Source organism: Myxocyprinus asiaticus, chromosome 1, assembly GCF_019703515.2.
Source record: "Myxocyprinus asiaticus isolate MX2 ecotype Aquarium Trade chromosome 1, UBuf_Myxa_2, whole genome shotgun sequence".
NCBI lineage: Eukaryota > Metazoa > Chordata > Actinopteri > Cypriniformes > Catostomidae > Myxocyprinus > Myxocyprinus asiaticus.
The window spans coordinates 55387698-55408272 of record NC_059344.1 but is presented as its reverse complement, the minus strand read 5'-3'; the positions used below and the strand labels follow the sequence as shown (position 1 = coordinate 55408272).

The 20575-nt window shown below is 37.4% G+C and overlaps 1 protein-coding gene across 6 annotated transcripts in view; it reads right to left on the bottom strand.

The window, feature by feature from the left end:
* The window catches only part of LOC127431374 (DENN domain-containing protein 4C-like), an 89497-nt gene that overhangs the window by 24430 nt on the left and 44492 nt on the right, over positions 1-20575 (bottom strand). For all 6 annotated transcript variants that reach the window (XM_051682034.1, XM_051682117.1, XM_051681958.1 and 3 more), the window contains 11 exons: positions 20269-20510; positions 17866-17932; positions 17580-17638; positions 14451-14595; positions 13204-13379; positions 12996-13096; positions 11271-11489; positions 8075-8220; positions 7483-7521; positions 6368-6498; positions 2898-3030 (listed from right to left, as the gene is read on the bottom strand). In XM_051682034.1, the coding sequence (XP_051537994.1) occupies positions 2898-3030; positions 6368-6498; positions 7483-7521; positions 8075-8220; positions 11271-11489; positions 12996-13096; positions 13204-13379; positions 14451-14595; positions 17580-17638; positions 17866-17932; positions 20269-20510 (1458 nt within the window). The remainder of the gene's footprint in view (positions 1-2897; positions 3031-6367; positions 6499-7482; positions 7522-8074; positions 8221-11270; positions 11490-12995; positions 13097-13203; positions 13380-14450; positions 14596-17579; positions 17639-17865; positions 17933-20268; positions 20511-20575) is intronic.

The window sequence follows — 20575 nt, the reverse complement described above, 5'->3', positions numbered from 1 at the left end:
TTTTGGAGCTTAAACATCACCTTCCACTGAAAAAGAACAGCTGCAAAACACGTGAGGGTAAGTAGGTGATGACGGAATAAAGCAATATGGCTCTTGTCGGTATATTGTACTGTAAAATAGTCAAGGCTATTTTACACTACAGTAGCAAGAAGAACGTGTTTTGCATCATAGTTTCTACTAGATTGTGTATTTTAGCATGTTTGAAACACTGTATTGGTCATTCAGCATCCAGTAACAGATCCACTTGTTTTACAATTTTAATTTTGGGTGAACTGTCCCTTTTCAGTCACATCTGACCTTACACATTCAGCATTCAATTCAAGCATCCATGAGGCTTCTGTGTACTTTAGAGTGTAATATATGATCTAGCTATATACCTTGTGTGAGTGTGCACTTTTTCATGAATTGAACAGAACCCAACCCCTTTTGTCCAGCACACTGTAACAATGACAAATAAATTACTTAATAGGTTCAGGGACAAATTGTGCTGTAGAGTATGTACTCTTCATACCCGTGTAGAGTACACCAATATCCTGCAATTCCACCCTGTCATGTGAATATGTATGTTTCTATGTGTGCAAAAAGGGGTCAGACTACAGCTGAAAACTGGCCTACATTTGTGTGTTCTTTCTTCCTTAAATAAGCATTCACTGTGTTTGTATTCTCTTCCTAATAACAATGTACAAAGGAGACTTTCAGCAGCGGGGAAGATGAAGAGCACCAAATAAGAAAATAAATATATTTTCAGGTCAATGCTTGTTTAAAGCACGGCCTGTTTCAAGTAATGTTCCCTTGTGTTGAACTCTGAAATCTGCCGAGGTGTGCATGGCACATGTACTGTTTTTTTGTTTGTTTGTTTGTTTTCCGTCAAGCTGGCATACAAAATGTCTTACATGCCGACATACCACTACGGTTTCTCCAAAGCACACTCAACCACAGAAACAGCAACAGCTGTGTTTGAGGGAGTTACAGTGTGCCTGGTCTAAGATCAGCTGACCTGATCTTAGTTTACAATTTAACCACTGCATGCAAAACACAAGTAAGAGCAAAGTGCTGCTTTACACAAATGAGTCAGAAGTTTTTAATTTAGCCTCCAAAGTTTCTCCGGTCAAGACAAATTTAATATATGTTAAGTGTAGCACTCCTCACACTCGTGTACTGTTTTTTTTAGTTTTTTTCCATCAAGCTGGTGTACAAAATGTCTTACATGTCGACATACCACTAGGGTTTCTACAAAGCACACTCAACCACAGAAACAGCAACAGCTGTGTTTGGGGAAGTTACAATGTGCCTGGTCTAAGATCAGCTGATCTGATCTTAATTTACATTTTAACAACTGCATGCAAAACACAAGTAAGAGCAAACTGCTGCTTGACACAAATGAGTCAGCAGTTTTGAATTAAGCCTCCAAAGTTTCTCCGGTCAAGACAAATTTAATACATGTTGAGTGTAGCTCTCCTCACGCACTCTGAGTGCTTTCTTGTAGAGAGTGAATCAATAGCCAGTAAGTGTCAAATGACTGAAGGGATGATTCTGAGGTTTTTCCAACTAACTTTATGACTAGATCACAGACTGCCTAAAAGAGGAATACTTGAGTACTTTCAATCCTAAATAGCATGCAAGATTAGAACTTGTGCCCAAATAGTAGTATTTTGAAATTAGCAAGCCAAAGGTACCTGGATATCCAGTACTTATTTTGGAATTGTGGATTTTTTAATTGTTCATCTATGCATGTTTATTTTTCCCCAGACAATATTAGAAATCATACCTTAAGGAAGAGGAGAAGCTTGTAATGGTTCTCTTTGACTTTTTAGGTTGAGTAAAAGTTTCTGAACGAATGAACAGAATTTTTTGAATATATGAACCTATGATTAAAGCATTATTTTAATTAGCTAGATGCTAGTGCTTTTACGCTAACACAAACAATATGCAACAACAGACACAACTGTATGACGTGGTAGTAAGTCCCATTACTGGCAGCCTCTTCTGCAACACACTCAAAAGTACGTAAAAAAAAGTTCAGAAAAGAAAAGGAAAATGTAATTTTAAGGTAATGGGTTTAGCTAGATGCTAGTGCTTACATGCTAACGCAAACAGAGCACATCAGAGGGGTTTATGGTATCAAGGTGCAATTTTATGACATGGTAGTAAGTCCCATAATGGCATACACTTTTGCTTTATGCTTAAAAGTATCTAAAACCTAAACGTTAAAAAAAAAAAAAAAAAAAAATGAATTTAAAGGTAATGCTTTTAGCTAGATGCTAGTGCTTACATACTAATGCAAACAGTGCACGTCAAAGGGGTCTGTGGTATCTAGATGCAATTTTATGACGAGGTAGTAATCCTACTACTGGCATACTCTTTAGCTACACACTAAAAAGTGTGAAAAAATAATAATAAAAAAGTAAGGTAATAAGTTTAGCTAGATGCTAGTTCTTCTATGTTAACGCAATCAGTATGACAAAGAGGTCTGTGGTAACACGATGCAATTTTATGGTGTGGTAGTCCCATTACTGGCATACTCTATTGCTACAAACTCAAAAGTATGTAAAACCTGCAAGTCCAGAAAAGGAAAAAATAATTTAAAGGTAATGGGTTTCGCTAGATGCTAGTGCTTACATGCTAAGGGAAACAGCACACATCAAATGTGCTGTGGTATCAAGACAATTTTATGATGTGGTAGTACTGGCAATATTCTTTTACTTCATACATTTAAAAGTACTGACTTTCCCAACTATAGCGAAGTACATAGTTTTAGTGCAGAGTGTACTGTAGGCAAATTGGGACATAGCCTAAGTTTGGACCAGATGGAATGACATACCAATATTTCAAGTAATGTGGTGGATGAAAACATCCAAAACATGTGGATGTTGCATGGGCGTGATGAGACACCTTACCTGTTTAGTTCTCTTGGCCACCAGGGCGGGGCTACTGGACACACTGGCCCCTGCAGCTCCAGTGCTCAGCGCTGGCCTCAGCTCTCGCGGACGATCAAAGAGCTCCAACCGCAAACAAGGGAAATTCTTATAACTGTGGGGGGAAAAAACAGAAAACCTATTAAAAAGTTATTAAAAATATAGTGCAAAACACAATATGGGAAATGTAGAGAGAGAGAGGCTAGTCAATACAGTACAGAGAGGAACACAATACAGCTGATAGTATACTGGCAAAATAATAAACATAATGGTCACACTTTAAAAATAGAACACAACAGTGCCCTCCCAATTTTTCAGCCATCTTCATTCCTAAGTATTTTCCCTAAGGGAAACTTTTTTTTCATATGGTTTTCAAAAAATTCTTCATAAGAGTTCTAAACCATGAACCCAACCAATCCGCTCCGAGGTGAATCGCAACATAACAAATTTGTCAAGCAAAAAAGTATCTGAAAATTAGACAAAAGGCAAAGGTACAAGACTGTGTTAACATCTTTAATGAGGGAATGAACTACAACCCCATGAAGCACTGCAAATGATGTAATCAAATTAAAAAAGATATAAAAATCAAAAACTATTGATTTAAAGTTGTTAATTATGATCATCAGTTAAAGCAATAAACACAATGAACAATATTTTAACAGCAATTATTAATCTTGGTTAATGTTAATTTCTCAAATAAATTTGTACATCTCAAGTTGTGTACGTTAACATTATTATGAACTAACATGAACAAACAATGAACAATAGAATTCGAGAACTTAACATTAACTAAGATTAATAAATGCACTGAAATTTTCATTGTTAGTTCACGATACCCAACGCATTAACTAATGTAAGCGAATAGAACCTTATTGTAAAGTGTTACCAACTGAATTTATAGATATTTCATACAAGACTGTAGACACATATTATCCAAAAATGTAAACATTCATCACACAATGCACATGATGCACAAAAAAGCAGTGCATGTGCTGTAGTGTATAAAGAGGGAAAATATAATAATAGCAATGTTCAGACGTAAAGGTCATCATATAATATGCACTTAAAAGGGCTATGAACTCACTGATGCTCCAAAGCATCCAATAGCACTATAGATGTTATGAGGAGCCATGTAGACCATTATTCACTTTCCCTTGCACACAGTTAATGTGAGCGGTGTGTGAATGTTGAAGGTAAATCTAATGAATGGGAGCATTTAGTGTGTATGTGAGAAGTAAATAAATTGAATGGGAGTGTGTTTTGTGTATGTGAAAGGTAAAGTTAACCAAAGTAGAGTTACAATAACAACCTCTTACATTAGAAAAATAGGAGCTTGGTTGTTGTATACTGTGAGTTTTTGCTGTGCACTGTATGGACTACATCTTTATGTTCAACAGATTGGCTGGATTTAGATTTTTTGGGCCTTGATAGTGTTCTTCATTGTGGATAGAATTTGCATTCTGCAGACTCAAGTTCAATAATGAAAAAGTCTCTATGTCTACTTGCCTCAACAATAGCTAACAATGCCAACACAATACAAAACAGTGCTTGAAAAAATTTTGGTCTGCTGAATGGCCTGCATTACACAAAGTGACTGCAGAAAAACAGGTTCTGTGAAGATTGGCTGGGCTAAAGTGCTGCTGTCAGGGTTGGGAGGGTGAAAAACGCAAAGAGAGGAGAGAGAGGCAGAGAAAAGAAAGAATGAGAGATGCCCATTATAGAACAAACAGTGCCAGCGGAGAGAAAAGTGCTTGGCACCTGCTCCAGCAGCCCTGTGTGCTGGGCTCCGACTCAAGGCTGGACTGAGAGTAACAGGCAGAATGGAAATAGATGACGCTGGTCTTGTGCTAATGGATAAAGACGCTTTAGATGCGATTAGGGCAGAGGGAGGTGTAGGGTGGGCGAGAATGGCAGCCAGATAATGTGGGTGTGGACAGAGAAGTTCAACAAACAAGCTGCATTGAAAAGAAGCAACCAGAATTTCAAATTGAGGGTATTACTATAGTTATAGTCATTTATCTTGTACTCCTAATTTACTAGATCTTTTATTGTTTGGCCACAGCAATCATTATTTAATTATAGTGCAAACAGATCCAGTAATCCCATCAATTTTTACAATCTTGATTCTAATATGAATTTAGAGAGTGTGTGGGTAGGGATGCCTTATGCCACAGATGCTTTCGATGGAGCTTAACTTGTATTGAACCTGGAACAATCTCTTAATACTGATTGCTTACTTGCTTTGAATGACTTTATTGGCAAACTTGAAGCAATGCATACTTAACTGAGAGATACGGAACAAGGTATGCCAAGGAATAGTTCACCCCAAAAATAAAATTCTCTCATTTACTCACCCTCATGCCATCCCAGATGTGTATTGCTTGCTTTCTTCTGCTGAACACAAAGAAAGATTTTTAGAAGAATATCTCAGCTCTGTTGGTCCATTCAATGAAAGTGAATGGTGGCCAGAACTTTGAAACTCCAAAAAGCACATAAATGCAGCATGCAAGTAATCCATAAGGCTGCCACGTCATCAAGCACCGTCAAAGGCGGTCTCAATTGTGAGGACATTGGAAGGGAGCCTCGTTTCGCAGTCTTCGTTCACCATAATATGGTGACCCACAATCCCTTTCACATGTCCCAATTTATTTTAAAAAATTGAGGAAAACAAGTCCTTTTGCATGCTATTGCACGACTGTGCACTGTCCTGGTTTCTTTCTCCATTTTTACAAAGAACTTGTAGAGGATCAGCACAATTTCCATATCTCTTATCAGTTGTTCTCTCTTCAAAGTTTTTGCGTCGAAACCTTAATGACGTAGCCACGTGCACTAACTACACCATCTCATTCTAGCGCTGAAACTGAGAAGAAGCCTAGCCTAAAGCTTCAGAAGGACTGGTCTAGGAAGGACACAGCCTATCTAGGCTGCAGCCATCCGATTGAGGAGCACCCTCACTTCCATATTCTTCTTTTGTTGTTTTTGGTGATTTGCATTCTTCGTGCATATCGCCACCTACAGGTCGGGGCTGGTCAAAGGTGGAGATTTATTGTATAAAAAGGACTTAAATATTGATCTGTTTCTCACCAACACTTATCATTCTGCTTCCAAAGACATGGATTTAACCACTGGAGTCTTATGGGTTACATTTATGCAGCATTTATGTGCTTTTTGGAGCTTCAAAGTTCTAGCCACCATTCACATTTATTGTATGGACCTACAGAGCTGAAATATTCTTCTAAAAATTTTAATTTGTGTTCTACAGAAGAAAGAAAGTTACACATCTGGGATGGTATGAGAGCAAGCAAATGATGAGAGTATTTTCATTTTTGGGTGAACTATCCCTTTAATTCTATAAACAAAGGAGTGTGTACAATAGCATATTAGTTTTTGCTGTGGTATAGAAACATGAAATTCAATGGTATTGGTTTCAAGACAACCCTGTATGTGGGTACCAGTATTTTGGAGCAGGGTCAGTTCCGTCTTCTGGAGGGGGTTCGGGAGGCATGACGAAGACTGTATGCTCACTCTTCTGCGACTCATCCAGTTCCATCAACCTGGTATCCTCAAAAGACTCACCTTCCACCTGTGCAATGCATCATCACTCTTAACATCAACATGTTAAGTCATAAGATTGTCTGTTACAATAGGAAGTAATGCAGGAATTTGCAGTAATGCTTTCAAACTCTAATGTGTCTGATAAAAATAGTAAATGGAAATTTAAAAAGCTCGCATTCTGACTAATATGATCTGATAACCTCATAAGAAATAATGGAAAGCCTTTCTTTGCATGTTCTTTTATAATAAACAATGCACTTTGGCTTGTGTTATCCATCAGACTTCAGACAGTTCCTGGAACTTTCCATTACTCTCTCCACATTATTCCCATTCTAAATGTGTTCAGATTAACGCTGTGCCAATGTACAGTACCAAGCAGCAGATGGCAAAGTTAATTATTTACTCCACTAAACCTCAACTAAATCTGGGTATGAAGAGTAACAACCATCTGTTCTACATCTCCCTTAACTGCAGATCTAAGCACAATGTCCTTCATCACAGTCTTTAAAGCTGAAGTGTGTCATTTCTGCACCGTTAGCTTCACCAAATGGAACTGGAAAAATAGTGATGTTTTCAAACAGATTTCCTAAACACAACCCTGTCTATCATTGGTTGGACACACAGACAGTGCCGCACAAAACTCACGGCATCGACTGAGTCAATGTTGCTGTGTCGGGCTGATTGGGATGCTCAAACAAACAGAGCAATGTTTCCAAAATGCCACAGACAGTGGCATCATGCCACATTTCAGGGAAATCAACCAACAAACGGCTTACAAATGGCTCCGCATATTAAGATGGAATAGGAGAAAGTATTGAAACATTTTAAAAAAATTACACACTTTAGCTTTAAAACTCCCATTCCAAAGTAGATCTGAGGTCAATACAACCGGACAGTTTTATCATTACCTCCATCTGCAGCCATTTGGGTTTACAGTGTAAATACAAGTTGAACATGGAACATGACACAGTAATGCCTTACGGAAAGGAGCTGTAATGGAAATAAAACTCACCTTTGTGCCCTTGTCCGTTCCTTTGTCAGAAGGGAAAAGCTGAAAGAGAGACATGGGGAACAAATTGAATCATAGGAAACTCTGCATCCTCTGTTCTTACCACTGGGAAATCAGCTTCCTATTAGTACTTCAGAAAAGAAAGTGCTTAAGGTTCTAACAGTTTTTCATATGTTTCTTGGTTTATTATAATATTCTGCTTACTATTTAATAAACATTGTTGCCTAGTGCAGTTAAAGATCTGTTTGTGAGCCCCCATGTCCCCTACTTTTAGAAATACCCCCTTCATTTGTTTTCATCATGATTATATTTAAAAGTTTCATATCTCTTTGCCTCACTGCAAAGAAAAACACTGCAATCAGTTGCATAACTTCAAGATCAAATACTCAATGAACATGACAAGCAGTACAAAGTAATATTACTACAGCTAGTGCCCCTTCCCTGCTTTTCAGCAAATCAGAAAGGACTACATGGAGTACGTCACATGATGTAATTGATATTTATGAGCCAAATGTATACACTTTATTGAGTGTCCTCTCCAATTTTGTGGAGTGTTCCTTTGCTCCTGTGTGTATGCATTTGTGCATTTGCTTACTTTCTCAATGCAGTCATCAAAGAAGGCCAGGCCGGTGTCTTTGTCACTGACAAAAGTACATTCCTCTATGAATCGGATGAAGATCTGAGTCTTGGTGAGCTGAGAGTAGAACTTCTGGTGAGCACGATCTCTACTCTTCAGGAATCCTAATGAGAAATACAACAGCTTCCATCAATGACTCCAATCAGTTTTAAAAGCTCATTATTTTTGCAATTACAATTATGGCCCTTTGCCCCTAAGACAATGATATTTAAAAAATAAAAGTACTCAATGTGAATATTAAAACAATTGTGAGCATATTAAAGACATTTTAAAGATTATCCACCAACAAGGTGAAGTGTATTTTTTTTTAATTTATTTTAAAATACATTCTCCTGTTCCAGTTTGCTATTCAAAGACAACTCTGAGGAAGCCATTCAAAGGTTGATTCCCCCCTCAAGTGTAAACACTGTGGCTCTGTAGTGCTATGAAAACATTGCTCTGTTCCGACTAGGGTTGTCACGGTACCAAGATTTCAGTAGTTAGTACAAACAGTAACAAACAAACAGTTTGTTGGTACAGCAAAATTTCATGGTTATCGATCTCAAGTTTTATACCACAATAATTTTTTAATCTGCTATTGAACACACTCCTTTAGCGTATTTAACAAAGTTAAAACAACTGCATGTTTCCTTTAAGTGTTTCTCAATTAAGTAAACAATGCTTTAAGTTTTTTTAAGTAGGACCCTATGAAATCAGTTTTATTTTTTTTCTAAAAATAAAAACCCTCAAAAACATTCTGTTTTACTTTCCATGTTTTAAGTTTAATTAACTTTCATCATCAAAATTGTGTCTAATCAAATGTATTTGTAAAACTTTAATCAAATAAAAATAAAACTATTACTTTTTAATATACCATTGCATTTTTTTTTATTTATTAAATTAAGTGCTTCAGTAAAGATCCTCAGAGCATAATCTAAAACAGAACATTGGATTTATTTTTGTCAAAAAAAAAAAAAGCAAGCAAAACAAATAAACAAAAAAACAACAACAACAGAGCATAACATTGTAAATGAAAACACTGATGAAAATTTCTATTTAGTAAGTATGGCACTCCAACTTGTGAGATGTTGCTTAAATATAATGATAATAATAATAATTATTACTATTATTACAGTAAATATTACATTATACTATACAATTGTAATATATTTCTGTCGTGATTTCTTTAATTTCACATGTTAAGCTTTTATACTGAATGGAGCTAATATTTTGACGTGAAGGCTTTTCTTTTTTCAGACGTTGGTTATAGGGTCCAGTACAATAATTAAAGCACATAATACTGCGATTTATTTACATAAATATATAGTCTGCGCAATGCGCTTCACAGCGAATGAGTGCTCTCTTCTGTCATCTACTACAACAAGCACAGCACAAGATGCTCATAAAATGTGGTGTTTTTAGCGTGAGCAGCTTCACACATTCGCTTTGAAGCACGTAGCACATGCAGACTGTATATTTAATTAATAAAATGTCATCCTTTTGTGGTTTAATTATCACACTAGGATATATCATGATTTTAAAATGATTAATTTCAATTTCAGTGTAAAAGGAGTAACAGAGCACGCTTAAATAAGCACGTGAGCATTTGGAAACAGTTGCGTGTCAGTCAGACAGCATATGGGGACCAAACTGAGTTGGTGCTCGGTAATACAGAAACATTGGTATTGTTTACATTTACATTTACTCATTTAGGAGATGCTTTTATCCAAAGTGACTTACAAATGAGGAGAACAACAGAAGCGAATCATCCTAGGGTGGCAGTAGTAACACAAGTTCAGTAATACAAGTTTCAAAATTGTTTAGAGAAGTACCCCTAGCAAGGAGGATGAGAGACCATTTGTTTGTTTGTTTTATAATAAGAAGACACTAAGGGATTGGGTCAAGTGCTCACGGAACAGCTGTCTTTTTTAAGGATGTTAGAGAACCAACTGCTCGGCTAGAGTTTGGCAGGTCATTCCACCAGTGAGGAACAGTTGAAATGAAAGTCCTGTACAGTGATTTTTTGCTTCTTTGAGATGGCACTATGAGGTCCCGCTCACCAGCAGAATGTAAACTTCTGGAGGGCACGTAGACCTGAAGTAGTGAGTGTAGATAGGGGGTGTGCAGAGTTGCCAATGTCTTGTTCTGTAAGCAAGCATCAATTCCTTGAACGTAACACGAACAACCATTGGCAGCCAGTGCAGTTTGATCTGACGTGTGCTTTCTTGGGCTCGTTGAAGACCAACATCTTTTTCTTTTAGTATCGACTTGGGACCAAAGTACAGTACTTTTGACATCCCTATTCCCAACCAAACCAACATGGCAACAATGACTACGTTTACATGGACACCAGAAAGCCGTTAATTGTGAAAAAGCTACCCAAGACTCGAAATCTGTGTATGGGTTTACAGCACATGAGCTGTGTTCACGGCGTTCTCTATACATGCGGCTCGTTCACTAAGCAGCTTTCTCCACAGCAATGTAATTTCCTCTTGATGCTTGTGCATTTTATTCTTTGTTTCTTTGCTTCCAGATATTTCAGAGTTGTTGCTGTGTTTGTTTCCTTAACTTTCTATTGTGACCTGCAGCAGAATTGCACTATAATAGTGGGGTTTCCCCCTTATGTCAAACTCCGGGATTCCTCCAATGTACAAGTACATTTACGTGAATGTTAGGGAGATATTTTACACTGGTATGTATAAACGATATGTACTGGTATGTATAGTTTATAGTGTATGTGCTTTTCCCACTGTACTCCCAGAAATGTTGAATTGTTTCTGCTGTGTTGACTTGTTGTTGGGCTCCATCCAATGACGTTTGTTATCCAGTCTGTTCAGGCACATGTGCTTTTCTCAAAAACCTGTAACAACAGCACTTATGCGTTTACAAGACCACATTAAGCCACGTTCTGTGGGAGAAACCCGGGTGTGTTAAACTGCTTTCTCTTTATCTCTTTATCCCTTAAGCGCCGTCAGGAAATCGCCGTTCTCATTTACATGACATTTCAGAATGCCGATTTCTGCAAAAACCCTGGAATAAACTGTTTTCTTAAGTGCAAACATGGTCAGTGGCTTAAACAATGGCGTGTGTTAGGACTGTTGCAAATATGACAATGTTTCAAGGACAACCGGATGGGTAAATACTGACACGCATATCTCTATATTAGAGGAGTTACCTTGCAGGTCATAGAGTGAGTCGGCAGCAGTAGCCTTCTCAGAAGGTGCCTGTGTGATGGGTTTGAGGTAGCTTCTGTAGCCCTTCAGAATGGTGGCCATGAAGCGCAAGAACGTCTCCTGGATCTCCATCTCCAGCTCTGTCTTCTTCTTATGCCAGGTAAAGTCAGCCTCAATAGGAGTCATCTCCACCGCCGAGCCTTCTAGTGCCGCCTGCCGAACTGTATTAAAACAAACATGCAAACAGTTCTCATGCACCCAGAACATCTTGGAAAACATACAGGTCATATTACAACCAAAATCCAATGAATAAATAAGAAATTATAATTTGCATAAAGAAAATTAAGCCTTTTTATTTATTTTTTTGGACAATCAAGATTTTTTTTTTTACAGTGTGAAAAAATCTCATTCCCATTACTGAAATAGAAAAAAGATACATTAAAGGAATATTCCAGGTTCAATACAAGTTAAGTTCAATCGACAACATTTGTGGCAAAATGTTGATTACCACAAAAAAAAATCAAGGTTACAGTGAAGCACTTACAATAGAATTGAATAGGGCCAATTTTTATAGAATTTAAAGGCAGAAATGTGAAGCTTATCATTTTAGAAAAGTACTTACATTAATTCTTCTGTTAAAAGTTGTATTATTTGAGCTGTAAAGTTGTTTGAATCGTTGTTTTATGGCATTACGTCATTACGGCATGCATTGAAAAGCAATTGTTTTTTACACAAAAATCCTGTTAACGGTGCACTAAGTATTTTTCCCCATTAAAAAAGTTGTATTCCTACATAAATTAATTGTAATTTTGAAACAGATGCATAAAATCATGACCACTCATATGAGATGAGGACTCTAGTATTTCAGTAGCCTTATAAAAGCTGTTTTATTCTACATGGGGCAGGGGCGCCCTCATGGAGGCTGCCATTTTAGAATCACATGACGAGTAGAATACACTTAATCTCAGTAACCGTCTTGTTATTGCACACTTTCACTCTTGGATTAAATTAATCATGACTGATTGTGAATAGTGAATTTCTACAGTGGCATCTGTAAAGGAAAACTATTGATTTTGAATGATGCTGCATCCACACCACTAGGTGTCACTGTAAGTCCAAGATGACATGAACAAAAAGTTACTTAGTGCATCTTTAACATGCATATTGGTTATATCTTGTGGGTATACTTTTGAAACATGTGAGTATTTTAACGATTACAGATTGGACCCATTCACTTTTATTGTAAGTGCCGCACTGTAACCCAGATCTCTGCTTTTTTTTAAAGAAAAGGAGGGATGAGTCGAAATTAATAAATCAAATTATGCCACAAATGCTGTCAATTGAGCTTAACTTGTTTTGAACCAGGAAAATTCCTATAAATGCATTGTAAATCATCTATACACAATGCCAGTATTCACTATTCAGCCCTTAATATATGCTGATTTAATTTTAAAAATCATTGCGTCCAGATAATAATAGTAATATAATGCATACATGCAAAATGCATACATAATAAAATACATTTATGTAATAAAATACATTTATTATATATTCACAGTCAATCTAATATGCTTAAATTATTTTTTGCAAAATTTCTATGCAAAATATTATTTTTTTTCTCTCTTGATTTTGGGGTGAAATATGACCCAGACATATTTTTGTGAGATTCACCCATACATAGAAAGAGTAGAACTATACTGTAGCAGTAATAGTGAAAGAGTTCCTACTAGTGGCAAGTTGGTGATGCAGGTTTCCCAGTGAGTTGATGAGACTCTTGCATGACTTCTTTGGGAGGTTCTTCCAGTTACTGTGTCTTTTTTCATCAGACCTCAAATCAAAAACAATGCAAATATGAAAACGCAGGTGGTAGCAATTATTCAGTTTGTATAATGTAAAGCAGATGGCTGTAATTCCCTAAATATTTGGACTGCTCACAAATATATAGTGTTGGTGTCCAGGTCCACACAGACTACATCGGGTGGGGGATCGAAGAGGTCAAAGTATCTAGAGTCCACGCCCACAATAAAGGGACATGGTGCGTTCAAGACTCCAGCCAGAGACAGAGGACACAGAGGGATATACGGACACTGCCACTGGAATGGAAAGATCATCTGGAGGAAGAGAGGGAGAGATACAGTGGAAATGATGATGAGGTATTATGTCTAAAAATCTGCATTCAGAATCAGTTTTCAATAATGTGATGATTTCCATAACTTTGATCCCCTTTTAGAATATCAATTCCAACTAGTTTAATGGTAGTTCATCCAAAAATAAAAATTCTGTCATCATTTACTCAACCTCATTTCATTCTTGAAACACAAAATGAGATGTTAGATACTGATTGCCTCAGTTACCACTCACTTTCCCTGTATGGAAAAAAGATGCAATGAAAGTGAATGGTGATGCTAACATTCTGCCTAACATCTCCTTTTGTGTTCCACTGAAGAAAGAGAGTCATACAAGTTTAGAACAACATGAGGGTAAATAAATAATGACAATTTTTAAACCATATCTTTGCATTAGATTATTTTCTGACTAGGCTATCACCACACTTTTCATACAAACAGAGCATATTTACATGAATGCACTATTCTAAAACCTGATTTGCCTTCCTGTTTAGTGCCTAGATAGGTCTTAGAGAGTAGACTCAACTAACATCTGAATTCAATTCAAAGTTTGGAGTTAGCATGTTGCTACGCTAACAGGGTGCTACTTTGCATCAAAATACACAGCACACAAATAGTGGAACAAACAATCAATTTACATTACATTTACATTTATTCATTTGGCAGACGCTTTTATCCAAAGCGACTTACAAAAGAGGAAAACATAAGCGAATCATCTTAAGGAGACAGTGGTATAAAAAGTGCCGTATTACAAAGTTTCACTAGCATCAGATTAGTATTCAAAACAGAAAAAAGTGCAACAGGAATTTATTTTTATTTTTATTTTTAATGACAATTAAAAAAAATTTAACTGTTGTTCTGGGATTGGCTTCTCTGCAAAGGATACATGCAATGCTGCCTTAGAATGTGGTCAAAATAGAGTCTCTTAGAGGGCAGCTCGATCATGCTGCCAACCTTTTGGAAAAAACGTTGCATCGACAGTGTGTCTAGGTTGGCATCTCACAAGGTTTTAGACCAGAGCCATGGTCTATCACCCATATTTACACAAATACTCACCGCCACAACGGCCTCAGCCACTCCAGTCAGTACGGCTGGTCTAAGGGAGTGCAGCAGGATCTTGCTCTCCAGCAGGATGAAGTGTAGCAATGTGGCACAGTTTTCTGGGCCCAAAATCATGAGCAGAGTGCTATAGTCTGCTCCACTGGAGAGATGAGAAGTGAAAGATAGAGAACGGGAGACTATGTAAGCACAATGTCAGAAGCTGTTTTCCTGGCAAGTATAAAATTTCCAAAAACAGATACTGGCTGGCAGGGTAATAACTACATATTTGTAAGAAAAAAAAAAACACTCTACAAAAGTATCCATTACGTAGAAAGCATAGATTGTAATTCCTCTGAAAGGAGAACGTTCTACAATATAATAGGAACCAAAACCTTCTTCAGATTCTGATGGCATGGCAAAACTAAGCAAACTGTGAAAAACGAAACATGAACTCTGTGGAAGTGTATGGGGTAAGGCATTCCAGTGGGTTTAAAAGCAGAAGTGTAAAGCTTGTATTTTTTTGTTTGAGCATATATATTAATCCTTAGTTGCACTGTTGTTCAAGACCATCTAAAACTTCTGGTTATGCGATACTAAAGTAATTGACCCTTCGCTAAGCTCCGCCTCCCTTTGCTACCACTGCTCACTCTGACAAGCTTTGCAGAACTTCCCATAGAAATGAATGGGAGATTGCCATGAACGGTGCTGTTTTTGGCAAAGTTTTCTTATAAACAGCATTGATAATGTTCTTATGTGGGCAGGAATGAAGAGTGACATTTTAAATCATATTTATTTGACATTTTTGTGAAATAAATTAAATTGCACAGTAATTTGACTGAAAACTGGAGACTGTGAATCAGAATTGAGGCAAACGATTATCACAGTCAACTGAAATGAGAAAAGCATCATTTGATGGCGATTAGACACTTGATAACATTAGTGTAAGTGAACAGAACTGCTCATAAAGTCTCAAAACACACTCAATATGCATCTGTGAACTCCTTATTTACTATCGTCTTTACTAAGACCTAAATCAATATGTAAATATATTAACTTTAAGTTATCAGCATAATTACCTTGGAGCAAATGTTGGTGTCCTCACTGATTTTATACATGTTTATTCGGGAATGAGGAATGACAAAGTTTAATCGATAGCATGCTCTTCTCGAGATTTATTTAAAGATTAAAAAGAGAAAAAAAAGAAAAAAGAAAAAACTGCATGCATCCTCTCTAGGTACCTGGTGTCACTAATACAAGTGACCCAGCAACAATGTTTTTAATTTTTTTTTTTTTATAATTTCTATAAAATTCAGCTTAAAACTATTCAAACACACATTACTAACGTAGACTCTCGTTGGAAAAAAGTAAACACTTGTTTGAGAAATTGAGGATGGCAACAGTTGCTAAGATAGGATTGGTCAGAAACACTTTTTAGGCGGGGCTTAGCGAAGGGTCAATTCCTGTGCATGGAATTTGCTCCATATAAACAGTACTTTGTGTATAGTTACCTAAAGTCCATCTCTGGTATTACATGGTCATGACAGAAGTTGAAAGATATAATTGCACAGACAAGGTTAGTAAGCAATTTTATCACACTTGTCTTATGTTAACATGTATAATGTTCAGTCTTGCTGCTATACTTTTAAAACAGTGTAATTTTAAAGCTATTTGTTATACTGGTTGAAAGTCTCTTCACATCCTGATAGCAATCAATAATTTAAGTGGTCTAAATGTAAATATATATATATATCTTCTGCGGAAGGGACAGGACTAAAAAATGATCGACCAATCATTGCATTCGGTCCGAATGTAATGATAGGATGTCCTTCCTGTCTGTCAATCTATATTTGCATACCGCCGCGCAACTTGTTTGCACAGACAATCACACGTCATCAGCGTGGGTTCCTTGACGCTGTGCAGAGCGAGTGCGAGAATGGAAGGCGAACCGCAGCTACCTTATGTTCCTCCTGAACCACCAGTAAAAACAAGAAAAGAAAGACCATGTTAGAAACTTCTACAATGAAAAAACTTTGGATCAAGAGCGTGCTAAAAGCAGAATTAACATTGGCGTGTTCATGCGTGATAGAGGAGGCGTGGCTTTTGAAACTCCTCTGAAGCGAGGGCGGGCTCTATGCTTTCAAAGCTAGCTTGCTAACTGCTAGCCTCTCTGAATTACACACCTTAGCTTTAACATTTATCCAGGTGCAATGCCTTGCTCCATTGACTTCCATTATAAATGCATTACTGTAAAGAGCATTTCTGTTTGATTTTACAAACTGAGGAGTGAGTCAAAATTACTGTTTATGGTAGCTGACAGCATGTCACAGAGACTGTTGACAGAGCTTTAAGTTGTATTGAAACTAGAACATTCCTTCTCACTAAAACCTATAACTATAGAGCGGAACTCTTATAGCTCTTTTTGTCATGCTGCTTAGACAAAGCATACTTTGAACATGTAACCAAGAGTGGAGAGAGGATATTGATATAAAAGGTCAACAGCTGTGGCTTAAGGGCAGTTTGGAGTAACCCTTCTCTGATCTTTAGATTGGCTAATAAAAACACAACTACAGCATACAGAAAGAAGGAAATATCCAAAGCGTTTGTGTTTGTGTTCTGAGGCTGTATTGCCATGTGCTCTCTTAATTCTCCGGTACTGATCCTGAAATAGCTTCATGTTCTGCAACCAAGAGCTTTAATGTTCATTTAAAAGCTCTTTGGTTGTAAGACTGAATGTGTTGTGCATTAAGCAAGCCTAAATCATGGAAACTTTGAAGATCCAAAGATGCTTGTCTTTTGAGATACAATCTATTCATATGTAAAAAAGGATGTTAGAAAAATGAACCAACATCCTTCTCTGATCTCAAACCATGTGTTTTTCAGCATTCGACAAAAAAATTTCCTCTGAATTTTAAAGAGTATATCAACTGTTTTATCATTTAATACCCAACAACAAAGCTCTTTTTATGAAATGTTTTGCTTGAAAAGTGTTATAAAGTGCTATTTATCTCGAACATATATGCAACTTGGTTTGATATCCTCTGGTCTAATACAATGACATTCACACATTTTAAGTCGGGCCACTGTATCTTTTCCAACATCCACATTTCTCTCTCTCTGATTCACACACACTCATAAAAGATTTACCTTAGTGGTAAAGGTGTACAAACAGGTTGGGACAGGATTAAGGTGTCATGTGCTGACAGCTTGGAGGAAGAAGAAAAAAAAAAATTCTGGCATTGCTCAGACATACACAAATTATGGTCAGACAAAAGTCAAAATGTCATAATTATTTAAATATATATTGTATAAATCACATCATGGTTACAAAAGATTTATAGATATAAATGCAAGGTTCACAAGCAATAATCAACAAATTACAACAACAAAAAAGAGCCGCAGTATGTTAAAAAGGAAAGACTGGGATCAGTACCTGCACCAGTATTCTGGGCCTCTGAGGTGAAGGGAAGGAGACATTGTGCATGAAGTGGGATATGTGTCTACAAAAAAAAAAGTGAAAACTGTCAAAATGACCTGACCCATATCTTGATATCACATTCAAATGGTATCAAAATGACACACTGACACAGTGATTCATACTGAAACTGATTAACTGAAATCCCCAGCTGTAAAGTTCCCCAACAACACCATATCTTAAGTGCCACTGTAAACTGGGGGTTCGGTCCCCCCTCCCATAAGGCCAAAATAATGTAACCTGGGGCTCCCCTGATGTTTCATCAAAACTAGAATACTAGAAATGAAACTATTTATTTATTTATTTATTTTTTTGAACACGACATTGTCCATTATCTGTCCCAGTTTTCATATATACAGTAATCCAAAACAGTTTTTTTTTTTTACGTCTGTACATTTCTGAAGGATCTTACAGACAGTGACTGGGTGACGCCGGCAGAGTGTATCCTCATTTTCACCACTCAAAGGTAAAATATAATTCTTCTTTGATATATAATTTTTGTTGGTTCTGATAAATTACTATCATTAAATCATCTTTTATCTTAAAACTAAACCGTCGCTGAGGTTAATTAATATGCACAGTTTTAACGGTTTTTATCTAACACTACATGTTCGCTCACTATCAAACAGATGTAAAGTTTCCTATATACTATGCATCTCAGCCACGGTGACCAATTTCAATTCTAAAAATTATAGTATATTATTGAGCCTTACATCTTACAACTCATTAAAATATGAAAATGAATCATTTTAATAAATATATCAAAGTATTTTGTTTAATTTTGATAGGCATTCACGTAGGGATTCTTAGAGAGTCGTGTGCGCGTCTGGCGTAATCATTCAGTTCAAACAGGGAAGACAATCTCATGCTTTAGAGGCTACCAAACTTTTTCTGCCGCCCTGAACCCTTTTCTACCTGGATACCGTCATCTTTCCCCACATTAATGTCATTAACGCATTAAAGTTGCTGAGTGCCAATGCAGTGACACTGTCAGAGAGAATGGAGCAGAGACAACATAGCGAGTTACAGCAGAGAAACTACTTCAAGCGGTGGGCATCTCCAGCACAAAAGCTCAGCTGAATCCAGTAAACTATGTTTGTGACTTTTGTGTTCAAATCACTGTTGAGTTCAAAACACTGTTATTGGCCATTTTCTTTTCAATAGAGGTAATATTCTAGCATTTCGATAAGTGTTCTGCACAGTCTCAGAAATGAATCAAGGCTTGATATCAAAATCCAACCAAAATTGGTGAAAATACCTCAGATATTTAAAATGTAGGGACATAAAATACCCATGTGGTGAATTCCTTTGTTCATAGTATTCTTGTCAAGGTCCTGTCACCTTGTAAGGTTGGGTTTCTGTCTGACAGGACCATGGCATTATCGTCCTATCTCGTGTTTTGTGTACCATCTTTGTGTGAGCACACGGTCCGGTTGTTAGTGACCGCAGTGCGCAAGTTACCACCATGTACTCTCCAGTGATGTCATGGATCTGTCACCTTGTCAGGTTGGGTTTTTGTGTTGAACGTAGCGAGCTTATGCTGTTTGCGTTGTCAAGTGGCAAACCTTGCTCTCTTTGTCTAGTTGGTGCTGTCTCGTGTATCTGTTGGTTGCCTGTCTCTGCCCACGTGTCAGGAAGTGCGGTTACCTTCCAGTTTGCTGTACGCCTGTCCTCGCCACCCATGAATCGCCAGTGGAGGATTCCTCGTCTCTGCCCACGCTTCGGGAATACGACTGCCCTCCTTCGCCCAGGCTTTGTTCTCTGCACCACACCATGCTTCAACGGACACTTCCTACCTATCTGCTCATGACTTCCACAACGCATACACCTGTCTACAAACACACTCCTCCTTTGCCCACTGCGCGGCCACTACACGCACTAAGACTCGTTCTTTGCCTCCTGCTACTGCAGCCGGTGCTGGGATCGCCAGCCTTCACCAGTTCAGTTGACATTTTCTGTTGTTAATAAATCCTTTGACTTCTGCTTTTGGGTCCCTTTGTCTCACTCATGGTTTCTCACAATTCGATTTAAGGCCTATCTAGTCATAGGTTTAGTGCTCTACAGACTTTGCTGTGAGCTGTAGCTGTCAGATACCTGCATTGGCTGTCTGAGAGGCAAGTGTTGTTGAATGCTTATCTAATATGAATTTATTTATTGAAATTAATTTATTTAATTTGACATAAAATGGACAACATGTTTTTATATAGTTAGGGTTAGTAAAAATAGAAGGTAAAAAAGTCCCTAAAAAACAATTTCAGATGGAAATTTTTGTCCCTTAATAATAATAATAATAAAAACATTTCTGACACTGGTTCGGCACAATAATTTTGAATAAAATAAGAAATAAGAAACTGTTTATACTTCTCAATGGGTAGTGGGTTGACTCCATTGGCAGACAGCTTGTACAGGAACATGAGAAACTTCCTGAATGACTCAAAGAAAGGCCAACGAGACAGCAGGCAGATGCACTTGTTGGTGTTCACAGTGCGGTTGGGTATGACGTTCTTGTCCACAGCAGAGAGCAGACCTAGTTGGATCTTCTGTTTCTCACTGAGGCCCTCCACAGGATACGGCTCAAAGAACTGTATACCAGCTCCATACACCTGAAAGAAAACAGAACTGGATTGTGTTCTTTAGCTATTCCAGGGTCTAAACACCTCAATGCTCC